Source organism: Chelon labrosus, assembly GCF_963514085.1.
Source record: "Chelon labrosus genome assembly, chromosome: 6".
NCBI lineage: Eukaryota > Metazoa > Chordata > Actinopteri > Mugiliformes > Mugilidae > Chelon > Chelon labrosus.
Genome location: NC_140342.1, coordinates 14,783,532 through 14,794,972, shown reverse-complemented (window position 1 = coordinate 14,794,972; position 11,441 = coordinate 14,783,532). Strand labels below are relative to the sequence as shown.

General features: G+C 44.1%; 1 protein-coding gene across 1 annotated transcript; it reads left to right on the top strand.

Annotated features, from left to right (window-relative positions):
- The first annotated feature begins 828 nt into the window (after nt 1–828).
- On the top strand, nt 829–10,178 carry LOC311489582 (BTB/POZ domain-containing protein KCTD1-like). The gene is given in 6 exon segments (XM_084546722.1): nt 829–2,006; nt 2,009–2,328; nt 3,062–3,240; nt 4,159–4,303; nt 5,344–5,649; nt 7,670–10,178. Coding segments are annotated over 6 exon segments (1,296 nt in total). The 5' UTR covers nt 829–1,822; the 3' UTR covers nt 7,832–10,178.
- Nucleotides 10,179–11,441: the final 1,263 nt, after the last annotated feature.

Genomic DNA, 11,441 nt, shown 5'->3' with positions numbered 1-11,441 from the left:
TTCTTGGGTGTATTATCTTCCTAAACATTTAACCACAGCTGCGGGGGTTTGTTCATTGAGGTTTAAGAGAAGATGTTGGATGATTTAAGGTCTGCCACTGAAAGGGCACTGGTGGAAAACAACAGGAGTAACAGGAGCGGCTCATGTGCTCCAGACTCTGATGCCCTGTGACTGTTTCTGATTTGTTTGTGCATACCGTGGTACAACAAAATTACACAAGCGGGGTAAAAGAACACGTTGTCTAAACACATACGCTTTGAATTCTTTGACAAGCGGCCTCACATGGGAGCCTTCGGTAGAACTGTGCTGTGAACTCCCGAATTGCAACAGGTAGGGAAAGCTACACTGTGCCGCAGATCCGTCCCACCTCATGTATCGAAGATCAGCCGTCCCATCACCACAATTGCTGTGGGTTCTGATGGAGTTGTGACCTTTGAACTGTTCTTGAGCTGAACATGTTTCCGAGAACGGGTCCGCAACATGTCTTTATTTCTGCCTACTCAAAATGATGTTGTGATATAAGAGCTTATTCCCTCACCCCACTCCCCCCCAAGCTTCCCTCCACCTCCCACCCGTTCTCTTTCACTCACTCTTCTTTCTCCCCTGCAATTTTCCATAATGCCTTACAGATTTTACACTCAATCCACCTTTGCGATGACAAGGCTTTGAGGAAATCCAATTCCACCAAGCTGTTTTCAGAACTTACTCTCCAAAGGCACACACACTCGCTCTCGCACTCTCTCCCCCTCTCTCTCTCTCTCACACACACACACACACACACACCACCATCTCCACAAATTAGTCAGGGAACAAATTACCTGCATTCTGAGTGTGATCCCACGCACTTTGCCGGCTGCCTTACACAGGTCCCCTTTTGAAGAGCAGCCATGTGATTTCTCTCTCTTTTGCCCTGCAGGCCCCTTTGCCTTCTGCGAGGGATTCTGGAGTTGAATTTTAAAACTATGTATGGCTGCTGCCTGGGCTTATCAGCGCGTGCACAAGTGGCATGCAAATCAGACCAGGATCACACACCGCATTGGAGGCCTACACTCAAAGGCAAGCTTAATTGCTAATTGGGTATCTAGGTGTGAAACTCACACTGCCAATGAGAAGCAGGAATGTGGATGTTTTAAGGCCAGTGGTTGAACTAATTAATTTTAATCTGAATGTTATTAAAAATTGTGGATTCCCTGCATTTTCTATGAAAAACAGCCAGGAGAGTGCTGTGGCAGTACTTTTAGCTGCAATTGGACATGTTGTAGTGTGGTTTTATACTCGTGATATTGTGAGTGTAGTGTTGCAGCACTGTGGTGTGGTCATTGGAAGTGGTGTTTGCAGCCTTCGTGCAGTAATGTTTGTCACTAGAAACAGATCAAGAAGAAGTTTTAAGTGCCTCTGTCTTCTTTGACGGACATGTTGTTTTGGAAGTGTGTGATCTGGTACTTCAGATGCTTTTTTGTGGACATCAGGGACACTTATTATATTTTTGAGGAGATATATTATAGTAATTGCCTTAAACATTTTAACAATACAAGTGGGCAACTGAAAGAGCTTTAGTGTGGCTGGAAAGATGACCAGCCAGGTCCAGCCGGTTGAGTAGGTTGCCACAGCTTCTAGTTTGTCACTGATTGAACTTTGCGTGGCTGTTGTGTTTGAGGAGGGTTCAATCTGCTGAACACAACTGCTCCTGAACAATAGGCAGCAGCATCAGGGGGGAGGTGCGCAGAAAACACTGATCCAAATGGGCAAAGGCCAGCTGTGGAAGGTCCAGATGTGCGTGTTAACCCGACTCGCATGACCAAACGATCACATTTTGTACGGCATGATTTGTTTTATTGTGGAAATGCGACGCGCATACCTGCCACTGACACAGCGACAGCCCAAAAGAGCCGCGGGCGCTACAATGCTAATGTTGTCGGGGGCTTTGACTTCTCCCAGCCACTGCAACGAAGCTGCTCCGTGTGACAGCCACGGCGCCGCTCTTCCCCCGGTGCTCGCCATCCCGCCTTTCACGCCTCTTCACGCCTGGCACCTGTGCGTTGGGAAAAAAGCCACCGCGTCCTATCGCTTCACCTTAAAGTCTGCGCGGTAATGGACGAAACGGATATCATGGACTTGACGCACCAGAAAGCGAGGAAGCGACCGCGTCCAATCAGTTCCGTGGACGAGTCCGTGCACGCTTCCCTCAAACGGCTCCCGATCCGAGCGGCGGAGTGCAGGGAGACCTCGCTGATGTTCGCTGTCAGAGGAGAGCCTGTTCCCGCAGCATCTCTCAAGCAAAATGATCACTCGGTGAATTCCTCTCCAACCACAGTGATGCCGGCGCAGGTAAACGCGTAAAGTCCGATGCGTTCTTGGAGGGGGGAAAGGAGAGAAATAACTTGTGAGTGGTATCGATTTGTCACTTTTGCCAGAGAGGAGCGCAAGAGACTCACACTTTTTTTTATCTCCTGGCTGTCTTTAAATATAGACTGCGCACAGATTGTTCGATTTTAATATCTGGCACACACACAAACCCCTGCTTGCTGCTTGCTGTAATTTACAGTTAGACCAATTTCACCCTTTCCAAAAAATATTTGTATTATCTAAATAATCCTCTGTGACTGAATGCTACAGCATTTTGTCGAATCTCCACTCAGGGTCTGAAACTTTTGGGGGTAAAGTAATTTTCCTTAGGAAATCGTGTTTGTAGGTTAACACGAAACTCCAAATCCTATTACAGTGTTCAAATCAAGAGTCATTATTGCTCATTTCCAAGACTGAGATTGATGCTCCAAATTAATTTGGTTTTGGAGATTATGGCCCTCAGGAATGGATGCTTGTGGCAACATTCAGGTCAAGGTCAGGCTGCTCTAGCTTGCAGAGACAAAAACCTTCCTTTTCCTACTCCTGAATCTGGAGTGTGTTCAGAAATATATGCAGACTGCTGTGAGTAATAAAATAGTCCTTGGAGTTGTTGTCTTTTTATTTTTTATTCTTTGGAGCAGAAACCTCGGAACTGAACGCATCTGCCTGTCAGTCAACCTGTGTGGTCATGTTTTCACCCTCTGTGCTCCTGCAGGATAACCGCTCCAGCATGTCCAGGCCCATGATCACACGGTCGCCAGTGTCCCCCTTGAGCAACCAGGGCATCCCAACACCTGCGCAGCTCACCAAGTCCAACGCCCCTGTGCACATTGACGTGGGCGGACACATGTACACCAGCAGTCTGGCCACCTTAACAAAATTTCCAGAATCCCGGTGAGTCTGCCCGACCGTGCATGCGTGTGTGTGTGTTTTAAGTGTGGGACGGAGATAAAGTTCTTGCCAGAGGCCAGCGTTGAACGTTTGTACCCAGATTCCTGCGGAAGATTTGATCCTTTATAGAGGGTTCAGTCCGCTCATGCCTGACGTGTTTGTCTGAATTTCCGCACAGTTTAATGTCATCTTGTGTAATGTTTAATGTCATTATGTGACAGCCAAATGTCACATCTCTTCAAATCACGGAGATATCCCATGAATGCACTTGGAGGAGATGCTCAAATAATAACAGTAATAATAAAATAGTAGGTTTTGTAGGTTTTGGTTTGGTCAGGTGGTACCAAATAACGTCTCCTTGTGAAGCTCACGCTTATTTTAAGGTGTAAACAATTTGTAGGAGCTTCAAGTGCCGAATGCAGAGCAGAGACAAAAGCAACTTGGTTATTCTGACAGATGTCACAGCAGCAGTAAAGTGCCAAAGGGCATGGAGCCATCTGGAGGCTGGGAGGCCGCACTGTCGCTCCGAGCCCAGGCCTGAGGGTGACTGGCACCCTGCCTCAGGCAACCAAGCACCAGCTGGCCCTGACCTCTCCAGACCACCTCTGTTCTTTCTTTCTTTCTTTCTTTCTGATGTGTATGCATGTGTGATAAACATTTCTTTGGAAATTTGACCCACATCTCTCGTTACTCATCTTATACCTCCTTATTCTCTAAACATGAACCAGGATACATGATCAAACACTGAAACGTATGCTTTAAATAAAGTCGTTCAATTGCTGCTTGCATAAGTAAAACTAATAATAATAATACTAAGTTTGATAATCTTGATATGTTGTTCTCCTTCCTCCTTCCTTCCCTCCCTTTTCTCCCTAACCCACCACCCCTCCTCTCTCTCTCTCTCTCCCTCTCTGTGGTCAGAATTGGTCGCCTCTTTGATGGCACAGAGCCTATAGTCCTGGACAGCCTGAAGCAGCACTACTTCATTGACAGGGATGGACACATGTTCCGCTACATCCTCAACTTCCTCAGGACGTCCAAGCTCCTCATCCCAGACGACTTCAAAGTGAGTGGATGTCCATCCTAGACACTGTAACGTCCCATCAGCCAGTCAGCAGTCCTTACACACACACACACACACACATGCTAAGGCCATGGAGTGCCTTTGGTCACCAGGCCGTCTGTTGCTGCAAACGGTTCCCATGCTAAAGAGGAAATATCAGGGCTCCATCAAACAAAGCGCCATCACAAACAGTTTCCTCATCAAGGCTAGCGATTTGGTTCCCTTCAGCTGTAAGCAGATTTATTTGAGATACACAAGGAAAGCGGTAAGCTTGCATCGGTACAAATAAATGCGCCGACAGCCTCGGTCACGCGACATGCTCTTTCTGTGGCTCTCTATTCTCTCGTGCCAAGTGTCCATCCAGAGTGACTCTCACTGTATGTGACACATTCCTTCTTTTTGCTCGTATGTGTCATTTAGTCAGTAATTACTTAACTTGCCCCGGGAGAAAACAAATAACCACATTATCTGATGGACTGTCCACAGCGAGACTCAATCAGTGGAAAGTATGTCAGTTAAAATAAGCAAAGACAAAAGGCAGGCTCAAGTTCAGTCTAAGGCCACGTTCACGTTGGGCGGATTTAGAGAGGAGCATGAGAAAACGGGAATGTGGGGGAAAGTTAGGCCCTGCAGTCCTGCGGGTAAAGGATCAGCTCCCCTACCCCACGCAACCCTGTGCTACACGTCGCACTGCATCTCCTCTGCTTTGGATCATTTGTAATTTTCGCTGAATGGTGTCTCGACTAGAGTTTATTGCTCGTTCAAGTAGAACAGTGCATTTCAAATTGCTTTGCGGTTTCGGGTTTTGCTTTAGCTCTGAATTAGAAAAGAAATCAGAATTTTATACTGCTTTGCTCATTATGTTTTCCTTCACTTGTACAGCAATATGTGCTGTAGTCAGCATTTAGACTACCATGTATTTGAGTCTATATTAAACTACAAGGGAAAGTATCTTGGTATGATAAAATGTTTTGGAGACAGCAGCCCTTAAAACTGAATAATTATTTATACTGGGTCCTAAGATGTGTATGTGTTTCCTACAGGACTACAGTCTGCTGTATGAGGAGGCACGGTACTTCCAGCTGCAGCCCATGCTTGCTGAGCTGGAGCGCTGGCGCCAGGACCAGGAGCTCAGTCGGGTGTCTCGCCCCTGCGAGTGCTTGGTGGTGCGCGTGGCGCCCGACCTGGGTGAGAGAATCACGCTCAGCGGTGACAAGGCCCTGATTGAAGACGTGTTTCCAGAGATCGGCGACGTCATGTGCAACTCCGTCAACGCCGGCTGGAACCACGACTCCACTCATGTCATCCGCTTCCCACTCAACGGGTACTGTCACCTCAACTCTGTCCAGGTAAAGGAAACTTATCCCCGCTTTAGCGTCTTTAATGTTGACCGTCTTACTCAGAATTCGATGAAGAAATGTTTTAAATTCCCGTCAAAGGAATTGACTGAGGTGATGATGTGATCATTCAGGTTTTTTTTCTTTTTTTTCATCTGCTGTTACAGTGTCGGCTTTGAAAATTTTCACTGATGTCTGATTGCAAACTCTTATCTTTTTTAATCTAATCAAATCGCAAGAACAGCCTCGCAGGAAAAAAAAGGAGTTCTTTGATGAGTTCATCATCAAAGCATTAGTTCAGCAAGCCATCATTACACAAGTCTACCTCCATCTTTACTTTTCCTGCGATCTGACCGGAATAATAATAATCTTGGCTTTGGCTGCAGAGCTGGTGGACGGGTCAGCTTCAATAGATTTGTTTTGTCCATCTGTTGCAACGTTAGCTTTTTAAGTGAGAATCAGCGCTGACCTGATGGATGGGGAAGGTAAAAGGGTTTAGGAGTTGGTTTTTAACACACTGGAATGGCTGACACCTTCAATCACGGCGGACGTGAAAGTGCAAGCAGAGAAGGAAAAGTGACTGACAGAAGAATCAACTGCAATTGAGGATAGAGTGAAAACAGTTATGTAGGCATAGAATGACGCCCCTGAGTGTCTTATCGAGTTGAAGGATCGGGGCTTTATTTAGAAGTGAATTAAGCCTTTCAGTGGCTTCCATTCACCTTTTATCATTTCTGTTTATATCCAAGATGTTAATCCAGTCCGGTTCTGAATGAACATGAGCAAAGATCTGAGGTTGTGTAGTTCAATTATATAAGTTTATCTTTGTTAATCATAATCATAAAGATGAATCTTTCAGGATGTTTATTCTGAGAGCTAAAGGCCAGTGTTCTTTCCTTGATGTAATGGTCTCAAGGCAAACTCATACTTTACATCGAGAAATAGAAGCTCAGCAAAACACAAAAACAACAAAAAAAAACATCTTTAACTGTGTCAGACTCCACTGTTGTAATCAGTACGTATTTGGCCATACTGCGTTTCACTGATTATATATTGATGTTCCACTAATTCATTGATGGTAAAAGTCCTCCGATATGCGTCAATAAGTGATGAAGGAGAGGCATATTTGAAAAGATTTCACCATCATTTGGACTGTGTCTTCATCTGAGGAAGTCAAATCTCCACCTCCTTCCCAAAAACACACAAACAAACCCGTCTCTGAAGTGTGTGAGTCGTGGAGAGCAAGCAAGAGAGTGAGCATGCTCCCTGGCAGGTTGTCCCCAGGCAGGGCCCATAATCCTGTTTGGTTATTAAAGCACGCCGGCGGTGAATGCTGTATCTGCGGCTAATGGAGGCAGGGCGGGAGGAGGGGGGGGTTGGGGTTTGAGAGAAGGAAGGGGGGCAGAGAGAGCTGCCAGCAGTAGGGGGACCTTTGTAGTTTTGGCGGGGGCTTGGGCCCGGGGCAGAATTGGAGAGAGGGGGTTTTTGCTGAGCAGCCCACACTGAGCCAAGTGGCAGAGAGAAAGCCTCACTGCTCCCTGGGGCCTCTTCGATGGAATGTGATCCTATGGCCCCCCTGGACACGTCTGTAGATGTCTGCAAGGCTGCGAGATCAGAAACAGCTACACACACGCAGAGGCAAACGCACATAACAACACGCCAGAAAACAATGAAAATGAGGCGCGAGGCAATATGAGAGCCTCTTGGTTTTGGGAAAGTCTCGTGAAAGTCTCATCCAAATTCCCGTCACAAGCCGTATGTTGCTGCAGCTCACTCCCAAAGCTGTTTTCAGAGCTAGTCGTACTAGTCGTGCTATGCTTTCCAGCTTTGCAGCTAGTAAACAAAAGGTTAGAGGTCACATTAAAGCTTTAGCATCACAGTTTATAGTGACTCCACGAATGGTTTGTCACGATCAGTATGAAGGATAAACAAGTAAGCACTGCGTTTCACTGGATAACGAATGTAAATAGTGGTTTTCTCCTTAAATGCCCCTGACATCTTCCTCCATCTATCTTTTTCCCACCTTTCCCAGGTTCTAGAGCGTCTCCAACAGCGCGGCTTCGAGATTGCCGGCTCCTGCGGTGGAGGCGTGGACTCATCCCAATTCAGCGAGTACGTCCTGAGGAGGGAACTGAGGAGGACAAGTCAGCGAGGACCCAATTCAAACAGGATAAAGCAAGAGCAGCTGGACTAGAGGCCTCCCGAGCAGTAGGAGGCGCTAGACTTTTCTGTGGCAGCCAAAAGCTTGACGCTGCAGAGCTCTGTGGACTCTGTTTTTCTTCATTTCCTTGTTGATGTTTTTGTTTTCTTAAACTTGAGAACCATCTATAGAATAAAAATGAAGTGCAACAGGAGATTTTTTTGCCATAAGAAGATACAAGACATTTGATAAGTTTGAGATTGCGAGGACATTTGTGATTGTCTAGCCCCCATAAAAGCAATTTAAAAAGGATTTATATACGCTGGATCCCCAAACAAAGTTTGTTTTAAAACTTGGAGCCTACATTAGGTTCAATATGATTTCTAATTTACCCACATAAATTAAAAAAATAAGGTTTTTATTGCTGATGTAGTGTGTTGCATAGCTTGTCACCAGTGACTTGGTTTTGTTGTCTCACTGGCATATTGGCCGAGTCTGTTTTTATCCCTCATTCTGAAAAGGTCACTGATGTGTTGCTTACAGTACAGAATGTCTCAGTTGTCAAAAACTGTTTCAACAACACCATCTTTTTTCACAATGAACATGATGTTTAATATTGTGATACCAATGAAGTGTTTTCATTTTTTCTTTTCTTTTTTTTTTTGGGGCACATGACATTAAATAGTTCATCAAAAATTTAACCTTCTATACACAGTAAAATAAAAAATAATAATTTTGTAAATTATTAAGTCACACCATTTGCCTCATCGGGGAGTATGAACCACAAACCCCTGTGTGCTACCTTGGGAATTATTTAATTGGATCATAATATTCCTCCGAGTCATGACCTGTAAATTATCATCGTATATGTGTTTGTGTTTTTTTACATTGAATCTTTTTAAAGCAAATTTGTTGCCTCAGACATGACTGAACAGATTAAAAGCTTACTGTACCACCCACTCCAAGATCACTTTTATTTGTAGCAGATATTGATATGAAGTTGGATATAAAGTATTTCTAAGATGACTGACCCACCTACGCTCCCGAGATTTGAGTAAAGAGGAATGTAGCAAAAAAAAAAGTGAAATAAATCTCAGCTAAACTTGTCGTGGTGCCTGTTTGCTGTTTCTACTTCTACTGCAGGGATCTGCTTTCACATATCTGCACGGCGTTGCATTTGAGGTGCTTAGTTAGTGAGTCCTCAAATCAGAATTTCCTGTGTCTGTCAAGATATTTTCTAGCACACTAATTGCAGTTAGTAGCAAACAAGGCCAAAATCTCTTACAATATGGTGTGTTTTTGCTTTCCAGAGGGGTGAAGACCAAGGCAATATTGTACCTTGGAGGATTAATACTGGTGCATCAGTGACTACACAGGGCATTCTTTACTTAGTTATATTGAATAGAGCCGACTTCTCCACGCAAGTCCCGTCAGTTGTGCTTCCACATATTCCTGCAGGGCCAAAATCCAAAGTGAAATCCCACACGGAGCCCTGTCGTCTTGTCTCCGTCCCTTTTGGCAGAATCTCCACTTTCTTTGGCTATCTACGGTTTATGCTATATGTCTCCCTTTCAGGCCTCTTTGCCCCAGATTCCCTTTTGACTGACTGTTATTCTCATGGGCTAGAGGTGCAGCTGTGAGTGGTACACCGCGCCGCTTTTGTTTTTCAATCACAAAAATAAAAATTTGTTTGATGGCTGTGCCTAGTTAAGCATTTATGATCCGGGTCACAAGCATGTCAACTTTAAGCTAAGATCATTTGAGCTTACAGCTAAACAGTCTTATATTTCACTGGAGGATTATTTTTTAACAAAGCCCTTACTAAAAGCCATTATAAAAAGGTTCTCATTATTTCAGATGAGCAATCATTTTTAAAAGTGATTATTTGCTTCCTTGTTGAGATTTAAAGGAAAGAGATTGAAAAACCAGATCCTGTTGTTTTTTTCCTCTACTCTGTTTTGAACAGACCAAGATAAGCTGTAAAAATCATTGGCATGTTAATTAGTGAGCTTTATAGTTACTGGTCGGACGTTGTTACTTTTAGTGCAGAGCCTAGCTAGCTGTTTCCCTTGTTTCCTGCCTTTGTACTAAGCTAAGCTAACCAGCAGCTAGCTATAGCTACATATTCATCACACAGACATGAAAGTGGGGTCCATTTTCTCATCTAATTCTTGTGGGATATTTGACGAAATGTTTAGGTATGAATACCAACATTTCTGTACAAGGAAATGAATGGCATGCAGTAAATCTGGGTAACAAACTGGGTTAGCTACATGCGAATCACCATTATAACTTAAAAGCGTCGGTCTTGTCGGTCGTAACAGAAAATGTTGTTTATTCCTATATGTCACAGAAATCTGGGGTCAACAAAACAAACTGCTGTTGTTTTAATAAAGAAGTCACTTATATGAATGAAATTTTTCGTGTGAATCTGCAGCAGGCAGATACGTTGGTTTGCATTTCTGCAATCCTCACTTGACAGTGATTTAATGTCCTGTATTCACAACCAGGTCTGTTTACAGAAATTATATGAGCAGTAACTTGATGCAGCATTTTTCTCAGGGTGTGTCACCACAGACACCCAACTGTGCCAATGTATGAATCTTGAAAATATTGGGCTCTATGATCAAAAAATGAAACTAAAAATCTTCCAGATTGCCGCTTCAACTAAATTATAAATCTTTTCGGTTTCTAAATGAGTAATTACTTAATACAAGATGTTGTTATAGGCGGGCAGGCCATGTATTTAGCTTGAAAGTCAGTTGTAACTACTTTTGTGCACCTTGTGATTTCTTAAGTTTGTTACCTGTGGGGCAGCCAGAGTATAATGAGACCTTGTCCAGCCCTATCGCTTCTCACTTCCTGGATTCAGACTAACTTGAAAAGGAATTAGAAATATCACCCTCGCAGAACACAGTCTGTTGGAGAAAAAGATGAATGGCATTAAGAGACTGACTTCCAGTGCTTTAGAGGACAGGGGTTTTAGAGGAGAATAAAGCAAACGGAGATCCTCCTCTCTTCTGTGGCGAGTCTGTGATCATGTCTCTTTCACTTGCCTTTTTCTCTAGTGATTATTTCCAGTCATCAAAAGGCAGAGTAGGGCCTGGAGAAAGTGGCTGTGGCCATCTTTCCATTGCTCCCCGGGCTCTGCTTACTCACCACTAGTGAAGGTCAGTGGATGGACTCGTTCACCTCGTCTTCAGATCATGAGCCCTCTCAGTGTTTAGTTGTGCAGCCAGTGCAAGCTACAGTTCCTAATGAATATCCTAACTAAATAGACTTATTATATGATACACTAGATTTAGTCGTACTCTGTCTGCAGTCCTCTCTCTTGTTCTGTGTTGATCTGTAGGTAATATTTTGTAGTAGGTGCCTCCTACCTTTATTGAAAAAGCCTCTGGGCCATTTTATGCCAGCAAGATAATTATAAATGTAACCTGTGGCAAAAAAGCAAAACAACTCCCACATCTCTCCCTTGCCATTTCTCTCTCTCTCTCTCTCTCTCTCTCTCTCTCTCTGTCTCTCTCTCTCTGTCTCTTTCTCTCTCACCCTCCCCTCCTCACCCACCCTCAGCCTCAGGAGCTGATTTCAAATTTTCAAAGATATCTCATAGAGAGGCTGTGAGATTGAAGGCTCATAAATACCTTTATTATAATATAATGGT